This window comes from Corythoichthys intestinalis, chromosome 21, assembly GCF_030265065.1.
Source record: "Corythoichthys intestinalis isolate RoL2023-P3 chromosome 21, ASM3026506v1, whole genome shotgun sequence".
In the NCBI taxonomy this organism is placed as follows: domain Eukaryota; kingdom Metazoa; phylum Chordata; class Actinopteri; order Syngnathiformes; family Syngnathidae; genus Corythoichthys; species Corythoichthys intestinalis.
Genome location: NC_080415.1, coordinates 32,334,840 through 32,353,027, shown reverse-complemented (window position 1 = coordinate 32,353,027; position 18,188 = coordinate 32,334,840). Strand labels below are relative to the sequence as shown.

General features: G+C 40.0%; 1 protein-coding gene across 2 annotated transcripts in view; it reads left to right on the top strand.

Annotated features, from left to right (window-relative positions):
* LOC130909735 (glycylpeptide N-tetradecanoyltransferase 1-like) overlaps positions 1–18,188 on the top strand; it is a 305,690-nt gene that overhangs the window by 273,766 nt on the left and 13,736 nt on the right. The window contains exons 1-5 of one of the 2 annotated variants that reach the window (XM_057826516.1): positions 15,027–15,127; positions 15,198–15,291; positions 15,383–15,527; positions 17,308–17,426; positions 17,506–17,597. In XM_057826516.1, coding sequence (XP_057682499.1) covers positions 15,108–15,127; positions 15,198–15,291; positions 15,383–15,527; positions 17,308–17,426; positions 17,506–17,597 — 470 coding nt within the window. In that variant the 5' untranslated portion in view covers positions 15,027–15,107. Of the gene's footprint in view, positions 1–15,026; positions 15,128–15,197; positions 15,292–15,382; positions 15,528–17,307; positions 17,427–17,505; positions 17,598–18,188 lie in introns of those variants that run through there. The other variant, XM_057826515.1, reaches the window with a different exon arrangement.

Sequence of the window (18,188 nt, the reverse complement as noted above, 5' to 3'; positions counted from 1 at the left end):
TTATGAGTTCATTCATCGTCGGCGATGATTAGTGAAGGCAATCTACAGACCTTACTCCAAGCCTCTTTTTGGTCTCCGGGGCAGCAACCTCAAAATCGAAATGGGGATTTGCCACAAACACTCACGCTTGACATTTAACAAATGGCATATTGGGATTTCTTCTGCTGATTAAAAATGATTGGAAAACAACTGCAGGCATGATCACAAATCAATAAACACTTACCAGAGCTGACGTGTTTTTATGAGTGTCAATTGACATGCATTTGTAAGGTGGCTCAGAATATTGGAATCAAATGTAGCGATGGTTTCTCATCAGGGTTTTATTTTCAACCGACACACAATCAATAGGAAATGACCCAAACATGTGCCAAAATCAACAGGAAATGATCTAGAAATGCCCCAGAATCAAAAGGGAGTGACCCAAAGTTATTTACAAACCAGCAAAGCAAAGCACCACAACGTAATTTTTCCAGAAATGGTATTTTGGATTTACACAAGAATTCAGAAGGTTGATTTTGGTGGTGCTTCTCTCACGACAAATGACGGTAGTCGCATATTTCTTCTCATAAAAATGTCAACATAGCGCAGGGGAGAGAAACACAACCCGGACATGACTTGATTCTCGTTTGTGTTTTTGCGCGAGAAAAAAAAAATATGGATGTCGTGACAATGTACCGTATAATTGCGCGCCGGCGGCTACGTCTGTTATTGTAAAGCACTGTAAATCTCATCCAATTGCACGCTCTCTCTCGTGCTGTTGTCTTTTGTGTCATAATGTTCGTGCGGGAAAAATCAGCTGAGGGCCAGAGAAGGAGCAGAGGACGTCATTTCTGCTTTTGTTGTGGCAGAACATCTATGCTGACATCACGAAATCTTTTGTGGTTTGTCCTGTGAAAACATTTCCGCCGAACCGATTCACTTCCTATTGTTCCACTTGACAGATTTTGGGGAAGAGTTTTGCTTTTGCCGGGATTTAAGAAGAAACTGTTTGAAGCAGATTTCTCAACTATTGATGCATGCGCTTTATATGTACATCTTTAATGAAGGTAACTTCTTATATTTAGTTTAGTTGGAGAAACCTTGGAGAAAAATGTTGTTTTTACAGTCAAATGCTACTACTGTTATTTATTATACATTTTCAATGGTTCCGTTTCCAGTGAGTGTTGGATGGAATGAAAATTCATGAATTTACCCCTCCCAGTCCAGATAAATTGGACTTCATCAATCAATATCAACAGGACGTGTCCCCGAAGTGTCCCCAAATCAATACAAAGTGAACTGATATCAACAGGGTGTGTCCCCCAAATGTCCCTAAATTAACAGGAAGTGACTTGATATCAACAGGACGTGTCCCCGAAATGTCCCCAAATCAACAGGAAGTGACCTGTTATCAACAGGACATGTCCCAGAAATGTCCCCAAATCAATAGGAAGTAAACTAATATCAACAGGGTGTGTCCCCCCAAATGAATATCAAATGGACATGTCCCCCACATGTCCCTAAATTAACAGGAAGTGACTTGATATGAACAGGAGGTCTCCCCGAAATGTCCCCAAATCAACAAAAAGTGACCTGATATCAACAGGACGTGTCCCCCAAATGGACATTAACAGGATATGTCCCCCAAATGTCCCCAAATTAACAGGATATCTGATATCAACAGGACAAGTCGCTGAAATGTCCCCAAATCATGAGGAAGTGACCTGATATCAAAAGGACATCTCCCCAAATCAACAAGAAGTGACCTGATATTAACAGGACGTGTCCCAGAAAAGTCCCCAAATCAGGACATGTCCCCGAAATGTCCCTAAATTAACAGGAGGTGGCCTGATATCAACAAGACGTGTCCCTGACATGTCCCCAAATCAACAGGAAGTGACCTGATATCAACAGGATGAGTCCCCCAAATCAATATCAACTGGACATGTCCCCAAATGTCCCTAAATTTACAGAAATTGACTTGATATCAACAGGACCTGTCCCCAAAATGTCCCCAAATCAATAGGAAGTGACCTGATATGAACCGGACGTGTCCCAGAAGTGTCCCCAAATCAACATGAATTGACCTGATATCAACAGGACGTGTCCCCTAAATGGACATCAACAGGATATGTCCCCTAAATTAACAGGAAGTGACCTGATATCAACAGGACAAGTCCCTGAAATGTCCCCAAATCATGAGGAAGTGACCTGATATCAACAGAATGTGTCCCCCAAATGTCCCTAAATTAACAGGATATTAATTAATCCTGATATTAACAGGACGTGTCCCCGAAATGGATATCAACAGGACATTGTCCCAAAATTTCCCCAAATTAACAGGAACTGACCTGATAATAACAGGGCATGTCCCCCGAATAGATATCAACATGACATGTCCCTAAATTAACAGGAAGTGACCTGATATTAACAGGACTTGTCCCCAAATCAATAGGAAGTGACCTGATATGAATAGGACGTGTCCCCAAATCAACATGAATTGACCTGATATCAACAGGACGTGTCCCCTAAATGAACATCAACAGTGTATGTCCCCCAAATGTCCCTAAATTAACAGGAAGTGACCTGATATCAACAGGACGTGTCCCCTAAATGAACATCAACAGTGTATGTCCCCCAAATGTCCCTAAATTAACAGGAAGTGACCTAACATAACAGGACATGTCCCTGAAATATCCTCAAATTAACAGGAAGTGACCTGATATCAACAGGACATGTCCCCCAAATGTCCCTAAATTACCATGATATTAATTAATCCTGATATTAACAGGACGTGTCTCCGAAATGGATATCAACAGGACATTGTCCCAAAATTTCCCCAAATTAACAGGAACTGACCTGATAATAACAGGGCATGTCCCCCGAATAGATAACAACAGGACATGTCCCCCAAATGTCCCTAAATTAACAGGAAGTGACCTGATATTAACAGGACGTGTCCCCGAAATGGATATCAACAGGACATTGTACCCAAATGTCCCAAAATTAACAGGAAGTGACCTGATATCGACAGGACATGTGCCCCAAATGTCCCTAAATTAACAGGAAGTGATCTGATCTCAACAGGACGTGTCCCTGAAATGTCCCCCAAATCAACAGGAAGTGACCTAGTATTAATAGGACGTGTCCCCCAAATGGACATCAACAGGACATGTCCCCCAAATGTCCCCAAATTAACAGGAAGCGACCTGATAAATTTGTACCTTCCACAGCAAAGCCCCATCGTATTTTTTTCCCAAAAGTGCAGTTTCTAGCTTTCTAGTGATATGCAAAACTTACTTCAATGACACTATCAAGTCTCAAAAGTACACGTTCAAGGATTTTACCGAGCGATAAGAAACTGGCATGAATGGTTGCTTTTTTCCCCATTCATCTGGTCAAATTTTCTAAACTTGCCACCTTACTCTCATTTATCCTCCATCATTCAAACAACTGCTTCTTATCTGGATGTCAAGGTTTTCCCTCCCGTCTGTTTTTCATCGACACGATCTGAATCTTTGATATATGTGTTGTTTTGAACCTCCACTGAGACCTATTGATTCCTCTGGATCTGGAGTTAATCCACATGGCAAACACGGAAATTTACACGCTGACACAAAGCATGCAGACGTGCGAGTATATCGACTCGTGTTTTGTATGTTTACACGTTGACCGAACTGTGAGACGATTACTGTATAGCAAGCATGTCAAACTCATTTTTGTCACGGCCCGTGTTGTAGTTATGGGTTCCAATGGAGGGCTATTCTTTCTGCCAATTAGGGTGATATATGATATATGCGGTCGTGCACTTAACGCGTTGTTGCTAATTGTATTGTGATGCCCCACTGGATGCTTTAATAATGATAAATGTAACAACTTCAACAACTTGTAAGAGAACAACTTCAACTGAAATTTTAGAAAATGAATGTCCCATATGAATAATATAAATTGAAATGAGGCCAAATGTCCATCGTTAAATAAAAGTAATCATTCACAATAAAATCACATTTGCAGTGGCCTACCCCAAAGAGCCACTAGAGGGCGAACAAAGCATCACAAATACAGGCAGGCCATTGGAGGACATGTTAATGCAATGACAATTCCCAAGATGCATTTTGTTGGGCTTTTCCACAGATTTTTGTTTTTTATTACTTTTGTAGTTTTCTTAGTGGTTATTTCTTTCTGGTAACACAGTATTTATATGTAATAAGCTTATAATTTATTATTTTTCAATCATTTATTAGTCGTTTAATTTTTGCACCATGATTGCAAATGGTCTGTTCATATAACAAATTCCAAGCTTCTTATTTTGAAGATTTTTAATGATCAGTTAGCATACCTGCTCTGCTAAACTGTGACCAGCTCATGTACAAAGGCTGAAAGCTTCTATATTCGCTTGAAGGCAATATGCATACTGGCCCAAACCCGATAACGAAAAACTGTTAAGGACATTATTTGATATCATTAAATAATACTTATATTGATCGGCAATATCGGACAAGTGAATTGTTTTTGTCTTTAGTAGGGGGGAAATGCAAATTTTCTCTTTTTGTGGTTGTATTTTGGGTAAAGATGTCCCGATCACATCATTTTCAAATGATCGGAATCAGCAAAAAAATATCGGACATGCCTTTTTTAAAATATATATATATTTTTTAAGTCGTTTTCTAATTGTATTCAATGTTACAGACAAAATGTCTTACACAATATAATGCACCAATTTGAGCTATAACACAAGAGGTATGAGGGTATTTCAGGGACATGTCCTGTTCAAGAGGAACGTTCATTCACTGCCACCCTCCCAGTTCAAATGAATAGGACGTCGACTAGTGATAAACAGCGGAAGGATGAAAAAAGCTTCTTATTGTGTTTGTACAGTTTAGAACAATGTCTCTATACAATTCATCGACATTCAAAACACCCTCTGAATTATTCGCCAATTCATTCATCGTCGATGAATTTTGGCAGTCCAAATCGTCAGACGTAAAGCTCCTCCACCTTCCACCTCCCATATTTGTCTCAAACCAAGACTGGTCTCCAGTGTACAACAAGCACTTTCCACGAATCATTTCCCCCGAAGTTAGGCGACTGATGTAAATGGGTCGCTGAATAATTCAGGAGTTAAAAGCGTCACACGATTTTTGAAGTCCTTTTTAAGAACAAGATTGCCATAAAAAATCAAGTTGTTTGCAAAGACCAAAGACGCCGAGGAGACGGATACAAATGGAGATCGGAGTAAACGACAGAGACGACGAGATGTGAGGATTCTGTTGGCGTGTTTGACTTCTCGCGGTGATGTTTTATTCAACAAACAAACTGACGCGAGAAACGCCACACTCAATCACAAGCAACAAATGTGTTGAGGATTAGCGAGCACCCAAAATCAGTATATGGAGCTTTTATTTAAGTCCAAAATGAGTTTGGCTTGGAGAATAATGGAAGCGACTGATGAATTTTGGAACGCTCGATCAGCCTTGGCTGAAATCCAGACAAAGATTTGTTGTTTCCTGTTCAGAATACAATTGTGTCGGTGGAGTTGCAGAAGCATACTATTGCTTGATTAATCGTCACGGTTGCAAAGGAGAGATATTTTTGCCAGAATGTTTTCTTCATGCAAAGCAAGGTTGTTCTTGGTCACATCGTAGTTATGGTTTTCCTTCGGAGGGCCGTTGTCTGCCACCAATAATTGAATAATCGACAACTAATCAATTATCAAATGAACAACTAGCGTTTAGAGACACTGTTGACCGGGAAATTGTCCATTGAAAACTATTGATGTTTCATTTAAACTGAGATCGTCGACTGGCAATGCTCATTTTTCAGTGCCATTCATGGTGCTAGACATCCAATCTGTTATGATTGGAAGGGCTGGCAGCGAACATTCACGTGTTCACAGCTAGGACGGGGATAGAAATCAATTTTGAACTGAACTAACATTGAATGATGATGTTTCAACTGGGAAAAACATGTTTAAGGTGTTATTACTATTTTATTACAATGTAATTACATATTTTAACCTCACTTACTGCCATTGACAGCAATACAGTCGATATCAAATATCATAGAATGCTCATGTTTTATTTTTTAATTGCCAGCGCCTGACGTCCGATCTGTTTGGACTGGAAGGGCTGGCAGCAAGCATTCACGTGTTCACAGCTAGGACGGGGATAGAAATCAATTTTGAACTTAACTAGCATTGAATGATGTTTCAACTGAGAAAACCATGTTTCAGGTGTTATTACTATTTTATTACAATGTAATTACACATTTTAACCTCATTCACTGCCATTGACAGTGATACAGTCGATATCAAATATCATAAAATGCTCATGTTTTATTTTTTAATGGGCAGCGCCTGACGTCCAATCTGTTTGGACTGGGAGGGCTGGCAGCGAACATTCACATATTCACTGCTAGCGACAGGGATAGACATCAAGTATATTTAAACTGAACTGGCATTGAATGATCATGTTTCAGCAGGGAAAACAATGTTTCAGGTGTTATTACTATGTTATTACAATGTAATTACATAATTTAACTCATTCATTGCCATTGACAGTGATACAGTAGATATCAGATATCATAGAAATGTCATGTTTTCATTGGCAGCGCTTGATGTCCCATCTAATACGACTGGGAGGTTGTCAGTGAACATTCACGGAATCACTGATAGTGACATGGGTAGAAATTAAATACATTTGAACTGAACTGGCATTGAATGATCATGTTCAGCTGGAGGAAAAGTTTCAGATGTTATCACTATGGTATTACAACATAATTACATATTAAATGTCACTGCCATTTACAGTGATTCATTAGATATCAAATACCATAGAAGGCTCATGTTTTAGTTTCTTTGGCTGCGCTATACGCCCAATCTATTTAAACTGGGAGGGCTAGCAGCGAACATTCGCGTGTTCACTGTTTGTGACAGATATGACATCAAATCAATTTGAACTGAACTGGCATTGAATGATCATGTTTTAGCTGGGAAAAAATGGTTTCAGGTGCTATTATTATTTCATTACTATGTAATGACATATTTTAACTCATTCACTGCAATTGACAGTGGTACAGTACATATCATATATCATAGAATGCTCATGTTTTAGTTTCATTGGCAGCAAATGAACTGGTGCTGCAACAATTAATCGATTAACTCGAGTAATTCGATTAGAAAAGAGCTTCGAAGTTTCGAGGATTCGCTTAAATAGCGTGGCATTGTAATGGTTTGTTTTGACAGTGTTTGCATTTATTTTAATTGATTTGGGTGGATACACTGCCCTCTAGTGGTAATAGTGAATATGATGCAACACCTCCTCCCTGTTAAGACCAATACTAGGTTGTAAGGTTTTGTTTGAAATAAAATGATTATTTATGCATTCATAATTTAGTTTAGAGCTATATTCAGCAGTTTTTGTTTGAACGATTTAAGAGCATTGTAAAATAAAATAAAAAAACGTCGGCATTCTATAGCATTTAAGCTAGCAGACTTTTGCAATGCAAGTTAGCCAATTGTTATTTTGTTGTACTTCGATCCTCATTTGTTCATTTTTTTTGTACCGTTTGAGGCTAATATTTTAATTGTTGCTCTTGTGAAATGAAAGTGCAATTCTGTAGTTTAAAAAACAGTCGTGAATTTCATTTTGCACTTGCATTTAATGCTCTTTTTAATGTGCAATCTTAGCAAGGCTTTGTTTTCTCCTAAAATTCATTCTGCAAAGCATTAAATGTTCCTCATCTGATTACTTGATTATTCAGACCAATTGATACATTAATCGATTACTTAAATAATTGATAGCTGCAACCCTAAATTGAACAAATGTTCATGCCATCGTCCCAGTTTGTTCATCTATCGCCGTCTTTAAAGTAACATCCAGTGCGAAAACTTTGCAGCCTTATCAAACTCCATTCGGGATATACAGTAGGCTAATTTAAGACTTGATGTCAATACATCCAATCTGTCTACCGTCGTCAACGATAGCCAACTAGGTAAATTAAAAGTTAAATTAAGGCTTTTTGTATGTTTCTCAATGAATCACAAGGAGTCCAAATGGCAGGATGATGCTCTATGACTGAATGAGCTAAACTCAAGTATAGACTGTGACTAACATCACCAAATCAGACTATAACCTGAGTGGTAAGCCGCGCGTCACATCGCGAAGTACACGGAGACCAAAATAACTGCGGGCTGCTGCGTGTCTTTTATGTACATTTCAATTAGAGACACTCTCATCAAAGGCGCCTGCACCATTTATAGAACACGCGGATGCAAAGCAACCTGGACTCGGGAACAACCTCCCAAAACGGGTAGCGGGAGGGTGGAGCAGACTCCGCAGGGACGTCTGGAATGCTCCCCTGGGGTACCGGGAGAGGGGGAAGATGTAATGAATATGGAATTGAATCTTATTTGCAGTGGTCGGAAGGACTGAGGTATTAATCCTTGGTCCTTCTGTACTTACAATAACTCATTGGCTGACTTTGACGGTGATAGATGAACCACAGTAGCTTTAAAATTAACTGTTTTTACATTGACCGCATTGTTACTTTATCATACTACCACTTACAACACTCAGGAAATAGGCCACCAACAGTCTCTGCTTGACTTGGTCTAGGTCTCGTCTCGGTCTCGACTCCCAAAAATCTTGTTCTTAACTCATTTGCTCCCAAAAACGTATAAATATGTTCTATTTTTAATTGTTTTAGTGTCCCAAAAACGTATTTATACGTCTTTTACGTTTTTTTTTTTTTTTTTTACAAGAGGCATTCCTAGGTTCTGTTGCACCTAAACTGCAATGCACAATACTCAAAACTCATTTTAAAGCAATAAAACTGGCCACTGGAGGGCAGTAGCGCATTTTGTAAGAACTCATCTCTGGCCAAGAAAGGAAGTGGAGAAAAATAGTCAGGAAACGGAAGTTGGAGGGATCTTGTGAAGACGCGTGAGAAAAATGTAGAGAACGATCGGGGGAAAAACAAGGCAAACGACACTGGAGGAGTGTTTTGAAAAGAAAATGAAACCATCGTCAATGAAGGATTTTTAAAAATCTGTCTTGATGAGACAGACAGTGACGGCCACAACAGCATCAGGTTCCACACGCGTTCTGCGGAGCTCACGTTGCGTTACTCCTGAGCCCGAGGTTGAAACCAAAGATGAAGATGATGAAAAAAGTGAGACCGATCTTGATCCGGACTCATCAGATTACTGGGAGCCACATCATTCAACCGGGAGCAGCCGAGAGCCTTCCCCGTTGTTATGTGCGCAAATAGTTCAACAGTTCAGTAGTTTAGTTATGTGTAAATAAATTGTTACTTTGCGATCAAGGCTCTATTTGTCTTGTTGTTTGTTATTTTGTAGAACGAAAACATTATTCAGATGTTTGGGATGTCACAAAAGCAAAAATAGCTGTGTTAAAGCCAAAGTTATATTTGAAATGTATGTTTTTACAAAAAGCTCAATTTCTCCGTTTTTTCATCAGAAATGGGAAAATTGCTAAAACTAAGCTGTTTTCTAATGCTGATTTCTAAAGAATGGAAAAAGATATGAACTAACTTTTTTCTGCTGAAAGAAGAGGGTCTAATCTTTCTTTTGGTGGGTTCCATGTTTATATAGCAATAGAACAGAATTTTCTGTGAGCCTTGCAAAATCAGTCAAAATCCAGTAAAACGGCCGGGAGCGAAGGGCCTTGCTCCGGTGAAAATGGCTGGGAGTGAGTGAGTTCATGTTGGCGACATCTAATCTGGGGCAATCCTTAGTCAAGGATAGTGTTGACTAGGGGTGCAACAGTTCAGTTAGCCCACGGTTCGGTTTCAACCTCGGTTTTGGGATCACGGTTTCGGTTTGCGTTTTGCTTTTTTTTTTTTAAACTGCCTTTATTTTGCTTTTTTAAAAATGAAATAAACACTTAAAATGTAAACATTTTCGACTGTTAAAATGCCTCTTAGCTCCTTGGCTAGTGTAGTGACTGACTACTAAAATACACACACAGTAGTAAAAAAGTTACTTGGCAAAGTAACTGGTGATACCGTTCATGTTTTTTTTTTTCCCATTTAAAAAAAAAAATCAAAAACGTAGTAACCTTTGCTTTGTTTGGAGGTCATTTAATGTTGTGAATCAACCGTTAAAGTTGATAAAATTGCTCCCGTTTTTGCATTAGTTCCCTTCTGTCTACTTTCGACATGTGAACATTTGACACATTGAACAACATTGAAGTGTTTCATCCTTTAAAGACAGACTCAAGTCAAGATTTTGCCGATTTAGGAGTATTTTGGATAAAAAGTTGCTTAGGTTCGCTCGTAAGGTTTACTACAACAGAGCCTTTCTGAGAAGTCTACTGCTCTAAAATGGCGGCTGTTTACTAGCGCTACAGAGTGTGTTATTTCGCATGTAGTTCTATATGCATGAGACATCTAGGCGTAGATTGTATGTTGTCGGCCAAGTCAGGTAATATTGGAGCCACCTAGCCTAGCATCGCGTTTGCTACAGCGTCTCAACAAACACTCTTCCCTCTCCGAGTTTCTGACTTTTCTCGCGTCATTCAAGCAACGCATTGTCTCGTTGCAGAAACGGTGACCAAATCCGAACGGATGAAAAAAAAAAAAACGTAATGCACGAAAAATGTGCAGATTTTGAATGTAATGTACGGCTTACACATTTAAAAATGAGTGTTACGTTGTTGGAGAAATATGTCCGCGAGGGAACAATGTAACGCGGGTCAAACGTTGCAAATAAATTAACGAAGCCCGCCGTGTATTTTCACTGGTGTCATCTTCGGGGTTGTCCTACCCTGAGAAAATGATGTCTGTGGGTGATGCTGGCTGAGGTGCCGGAGTCATGTTATAAAATTGTTGCCATTAGCATGGGGAACAAGCGCTCAGCAATGCTTGCAATTTTTTCCCCCAATATTTTCTCTCCCTCCGCATTGAAATCCACGGGGAAACCAAAATGTTGCCACACCGCAGATTTGAAAGAAGCCGGTGCTTCCTCAAAATTCGGTCTCTCCGCTCGCCATAGCTATTTGTTTTCTTTCTTGTTTCACTTTCACTTCGCTCGTAAGCGAGAGACGGCGTTACTCGGCTTCTATTACACAGGTGCTTGACAGCGATCCGACATTTACTTGCGGGAATTTCTCCACAGCGGTGCTTCACGTCACACACAGGCACACAGAGCTCGATCAATTCATTCCATAAGCGTTCGGAATACATTAATTGCAAAACCGAAAAGGCGCGGTTCATAAAGGCGTATTGAACCGTGCAGGGCGAACCAAACGGTTCGGTTTTGAACCGCAAACCGTTGCGCCGCGAGTGTTGACACTTTCTTTATTCCCGAAAGTCTTATTATTGCCACAGTTTCCACTTGTTTCAGTCTTAGGTCGGTCATAGATCTCAAAAGTCTCAATCTCTACTTGTAGTGGTCTCATCTCGGTCTTGACTCCCAAAAATCTTGGTCTAAATGTTGTCGATATCTTATCCAGAGCAAGCCTTAGTCTTGGATAGTCTTGACAGTCTTGGTCTTGTCCTGCCTAACTCTTGGTCTTGTCTCGGTCTTGAACGTCTAAGTGTTGTCACAGTTTCCTAACTGTTTCAGTCTTGACTTGGTCTTGGTATTGACTCGGTCACGCTTATCAAAAGTCTCTATGGTCTGGGTCTTGACTCCCAAAAATCTGGGTTTTCATCTAGTATCTTCTTTTCTTGATCTAGGTCTTTACTTCCAAAAATCTTTGTTTTTGATTTAGTCTGTGCTTGTATCGGTATAGGTCTCATCTGAGTCTGAACTCCCAAAAGTCTAGGTCTAAATGTTGTTATTTAATCTAGAGCAATCCTTAGTCTGGGATAGTCTTGACAGTCTTGGTCTTGTCTTGTCTCAGTCTTGAAAGTCTAAGTGTTGTGGCAGTTTCCTAACTGTTTCAGTCTTGACTCGGTCTTGGTATTGACTCGATCATGGTTATCAAAAGTCTCTATGGTGTGGGTCTTGACTCCCAAAAATCTGGGTTTTCATCTTGTCTCTTCTTTTCTTGATAGTTTTGATTTCGTCTCTACTTGTATTGGTCTAGGTCTCATATCAGTCTGGACTCCCAAAAATCTTGGTCCAAATGTTGACATTTAATCTCGAGCAATCCTTGGTCTGGGATAGTCTTGGCAGTCTTGGTCTTTTCTTGTCTCAGTCGTGAAAGTCTAAGAATTGTCACAGTTTCTAATGCGCTTTTCAGACCTACGCTGAACTCCAGTCAAGTACTGGTATTTAAACGGGTAGCCATTATGTTTGCAATTTCCTGGGTCGACTGACACGGAGATGGCACGGACATTAACTAGGTCACATGCTAGTATGTTGTCCGTGACTTAACTGGTAGCGTGGTGTGTGAAAGCAGCCGATTAAGTCCAGGGTCACAGCGCAAAGACTGATGATGATAATATCATGGGACTACAGCGCAGCTTGATCGAATTCAACTTGCTTTGCTTGGATATTGCACTCCAATTCATAATCTATCCCTTGTATGTGTTTCCTGAGCCAAGACCACAGCTATCAGTCAGAGTATGTCTGTTGCAACCTTGGCGTCAATCTTTGGAATTGTGGTTTGTTTGGCTGCCGCACAAATATGATGTAATGTCCGGGTTATAAAATCCCGTCCTCCACCCTTCCTGCACAGGGAGCTTCGAGTCGCCAACACGGCACAAGTCTGTTGAGTGTCCAACTCGGGTGATTCTTGGTATATCTTCCCATGTCTCAAAGCCATGACACGGGTAAATCCCACATCACATTACAAGGGAACTTAGAAGGATATACGTCTGAAAGTGGCTTAATTGTTTCAGTCTTGCTTTGGTTTTGACTTGGTCAAGTCTTCTTTGTCAAGGTTTTGACTCCTAAAAGTCTTGGTTTTGATTTAGTCTCTTCGATTTCTTGATCAAGGTCTTGTTTCCGTCTTGACTCTCGGACGTTTTGGTCATGACTCGGTCATGATTACCAAAGTATTGGTCTTGTATCACTATCTGCTTGTCTCAGTCTAGGTCTCATCTGAGTTTCAGCTCCTCAGTCTTGTCTTAGCTTGGGTCATTAGTAGTTTTAAGGCTGAGAATTTTGCCACATGCCAAAAAATTGCCAAATGCCAAAATCCATTACATACCCAAAAATGCCACATGGCAAAAAAATGCCACATGCCAAAATCCATTTTGCCACATACCAAAAAAATGCCACATGACAATAAATTGCCACATGCCAAAATACATGTTGCCACATTGCAAAATCAATTTTCTCACATTACAAGAAAATGCCACATGCCAAAATACATTTTGCCACATGGCAAAAAATTGCCACATGGCAATAAATTGCCACATGCCAAAATACATGTTGCCACATTGCAAAATCAATTTTCCCACATTACAAGAAAATGCCACCTGGCAAAAAAAAAAATGCCACATGCCAAAATACATTTTGCCACATGGAAAAAAAAAAAAAGCCATATGCCAAAATACATTTTGCCACATGGAAAAAAAAAATGCCACATGCCAAAATACATTTTGCCACATGGAAAAAAAAAATGCCACATGCCAAAATACATTTTGCCACGTGGGAAAAAAATGCTACATGCCAAAAAATTGGCAAATGCCAAAATCCATTACGTACCCAAAAATGCCACATGGCAAAAAAATGCCACATGCCAAAATCAATTTTGCCACATGCCAAAATACATTTTGTCACGTGGCAAAAAAATGCCACATGCCACAATATATTTTGCCACATACCAAAAAAAAAAAAATGCCACATGGCAAAAAAAACGCCATGTGCCAAAATGCATTAGTAGTTTTAAGGCTGAGTTATGCTTCTGCGGCAGACCTGCGCCATCAAAGCGGTGACACAGTCGGCGAAAAACTTTTTATTAGTTTGTCGTATTTTTGGTTGGTGCACGTCATCATTTATTGTGCACATATGTTTGCTGTGAGTCTGTGACTTATTTATATTTTACACTTCAAGGATATGAAGAATAACGCACAGGTTTGGTGTCAAAAGAGTTGTTTTGATGTTTAATTTTCAACAACAGACAGTTCAAACACTTGATACATCATCACTGATTGAGAGTGTCTCGGTGCTTTCATGATAACGTGTTTACCATCAAGGCTTCCAACGCAGTTTGGAAAGTTCCATAGCCACCAGAAATCTGATATGGCTTCCCACTGGCTGGTTGTACGACACGGCAAAAAAAGCTTGCCGGAGGGCTGTCCACAATGCTTTGCAGACCACGGACAAAACGCTGGACACGGTGCTCGACGCCAGTTTGAAGCTACCCGCCACAGCTTGCTGGCTTCCACCAGAGTCTCTCAGTGAGGCATCAACAGTCTGACAGACCACCTCCGAAACAGTCTTCTGTGTCGCCTGCGCTTCAATATTTGTATGATCAACATTTGTTGTTCAATGTTGATGAGCTGAAGATCTACATTCATCCGTTCCATCTCCGTTGGCATTATTTATTTATTTATTTATTTTTCTCCCTTTGCATTGTTGTGTTACCGAAAAAAAACTAGAGGAAGTCGAAAAGTCCCCCAAAACCGTACAAACACAATGCCACAACCCTCTAGTGGCTTGGCGGCGAATGACAGAGCAACGCGTTCCCTTGCCGCAGAACTATGAAATGCTCATTGACGCCGTAGTCGCTTCGCCGTCACCGCAACACAGAAGCATAACTCAGGCTTTAGTCTCAAAGTTAGTAGTGTTGGGTAAAACTCCTAGCTCCACCAATCCACGACAGAGCAATGTCGTCAGGGTCATGACAACAAGACTGGAACTACATAATCTGTCCTTCCACTTAAGTTCAGCTTTTCAACATTTAAACCACTTAATTAGCAACCATGATGGGAAAAGTGTGAGCTGCAGACTCATTTACACCAGCAGGTATCTTGTACTAAGAGAAATTGTGGGAGTTAGATGGCCAATTAAGCACCGCCGGAAGCTTTATTCTGCAGCTGCCTGACATGTGAGGAGCGTGAGAAGGTCTACTCGAGCGCTCCAGTCCTCGCTTATCTGTGCAAGTTGGGTTGGGTGACTTAATACAGCAGTTACTCCTCCTGTGGCTTGCTCACCCTGATAAGCTTCAAGTGTCCGAGAACTGCTCAGTTGTAGCTGGGGGAGCTTCAAAATGACTGATTTGAATGCAGGGTAAGTGTACTTGTAGTTGAAAGGAGGTTGATATTCTGCATTGTGAACGGTTAACTTTTTTTTTACCTAGAAATGAAGATGGAGGCGGTCAAAAGAAGAGTCAAAAAAAGCAGAAGAAGCAAGATAAGTGGAGAGCAGAAAGACCAAGAGATCTGTTTGAAAAGGTCTGCATGGCCCGAGAAAGAAATCCAACGCTCTTTTGTTGATTTTACTCTAAAGGAGGTCTTTCTTTTTCTCGCTTTGTTTGTAACTCAGCTGGATTCTTTACCCGAAAGCAAGCAGCAGGAGATTCAAAGGGCCCTCCATCTTTTCTCTTTCGGACAAAGCATGCCGACAACGGTGCAGCAGGCCGTCAGACGAAACTACAAGTTCTGGCACACGCAGCCCGTCCCCAAACTCGGTCACAAAACTTTTTTTTCTGTTACCATTAGGCATGCAACAATTAATTGATTAATCTTAAAGCAGATACAGAGCTAAGAGTAAACATTCTTTCAATAGAAATATTATAAATAAAAAGGAACCAAACGAAAAAATACTGTTTTTGTTTTATTTTTTAAATGTTAATAATACCAAACAAAGGAAAAAACAGTAAATACAATCGGTTAATTCTTTTAACTCCTTCAGACAATATGGGAAGTGTACTTCTCGTTTTGACAGCCAGAAACTTGCAGACATTGCTTAAACAAACAAAAATGCCACAGAGTCGTGAGAGTGGAGCTGCCAATTAACACAATGAATAACATTTGAACAACTTCCTTTCCATTTGCATTCTGTTTTTGCTGTTTTTTTTTTTTTTTAACCAAGAAACATAAGGACCACTAGATGGCGCGCTTTACAAAGCGATTAGCACAGTATTCTCTCCAGTAAGGCTGAAAACGAAAAGTGGTATTTGGTATTTGGCAAACTTGATTTTGCAATGTGGCATTTATTTTTTTGCCATGTGGCAAAATGTATTTTGGCACGTGGCATTTTTTTTGCCATGTGACATTTTTTTTTTTTTTTTTGTATGTGGCATATTTTTGCCATGTGGCAAAATATATTGTGGCATGTGGCATTTTTTTGCCATGTGGCAAAATGTATTTTGATATGTAGCAGTTATTTGCCATGTGGCAATTGTTTTGCCATGTGGTAAAATATATTTTGGCATGTGGCATTTTTTTGCCATGTGGCAGAATGTATTTTGTCATTAGGCATTTTTTTTGCTATGTGGCAAAATGTATTTTGGCATGTGGCATTTTTGGGCATGTGGCAAAATATATTTTGGCATGTGGCATTTTTTTTGCCAGGTGGCATTTTTTTTGTAATGTGGCAAAATGTATTTTGGCATGTGGCAATTTTTTGCCATGTGGCATTTTTTTGGTATGTGGCAAAATGTATTTTGGCATGTGGCATTTTTTTGCCATGTGGCATTTTTGGGTATGTAATGGATTTTGGCATTTGGCAAATTCTTGGCATGTGGCAAAATTGATTTTGCCATGTGGCATTTTTGGTGTATGTGGCAAAATTGATTTTGGCATGTGGCATTTTCTTTTGCCATGTGGAATATTTTTGGTTTGTGGCAAAATGGATTTTGGCATGTGGCATTTTTTTGGTATGTGGCCAAATTGATTTTACCATGTGACATTTTGGGAGCATGTGGCAAAATGGGTTTTGGTATGTGGCATTCTTTTTTTTTTTTTTTTGTATATAGCATTTTTGCAGGCCATGCACGTCCATGCCAATGACAACTTTGAACATCCAAACTTTCCGTTCATTTTAAATGGCTGAAAAACATTGTGTGGCTGTGATTTTTGACCATACACTTACCACTACTGCGTATTGACATTCAACTGGCACCCAAGCCAGGGTATGCCATTGACAGCTATGAACGTCCAAATTTTCCATTCATTTCAAATGGCGGAAAAACATCTGCGGCTGTGACTTTTAAACCATACACTAACAATTACAGCGCATTGACATTCAACTGCCATCCAAGTTAGGCTATGCCATTGACGGCTATGAACGTCCAAATTTTTCATTCATTTTGAATTGAAAAACTTAATGAATACAGTGCATTTTTGCCATACAAACACAAAATAATGTGATTTATATATGAACAGTATACTATCAAAACCTTTGTGTCAGCCCTAATTACCATCAAACAGACTAAATATGGTCTTTTTCTGATGTTATGAAAACAGGTGAAGTGGTCATCAGCCATGGCCAAATCACGGAATGCGACGAAAGCGCTCGCGAGGAACCTTACTCGCTACCGCCAGGCTTCTCTTGGGACAACCTGAACCTTAGCAGTCCCGCACCGGTATAATTCTCCCTTAAAGTAGGCGTCCGTTGCACGTCACGGTTTCGGTCTCATCGTTTTTTTTCCCCCATCTATTCAGCTGCAAGAATTGCGTGCCTTCCTCAACGAAAACTACACCGAAGACGACGACAACACGGTCATGTACGACTTCTCCGAGGATTATCTGCGCTGGTAAAGCAAATTTTCTCTTTCAGTTTTGTCAGATGATTTTTGATAGCAAATGAATCGCCGATAATTTTTGCGTTTAGTCGTTTAATCAGTTCTTGATTGGATCGCAACTATGCACTTGTACAAAAAAATGAAATATATATCAAATGTATTTATTGATCATATGTAATTACAAAGTAATAACATAGTAATAACAATGTAAGAGTCATTTTTCCTGGCAAGTATAAGTCAGCCACCTGATTTTGAGGATCTACCGATACTATCAAAATAGTCGTCTAGTTTGCTAATTGATTAGTTGTCCATTAGTCAATTGTGGCGCCGCTAACATCCATCGTGCTTTACATTCACAGCATCCGTTCCGCTTGCATATTTCATTCCATCAGGATACATGTTCCTCCCCTCGACCCGTGCTCTCCGCTGCCCCCTCCTGTAATCTCTGCAAATGCTATTGACACCTTCGGGGAGCACTTACCCCCAAACATAATATCACTTACTTTAAAATGAATAATTAACATTCCTGAAAGTGGCGCGCTACTCTGCCTCGGGGTCAAGCCGGAGAGCTTAAATTCATTCCGCCTTCAAACGCGGCGAGAT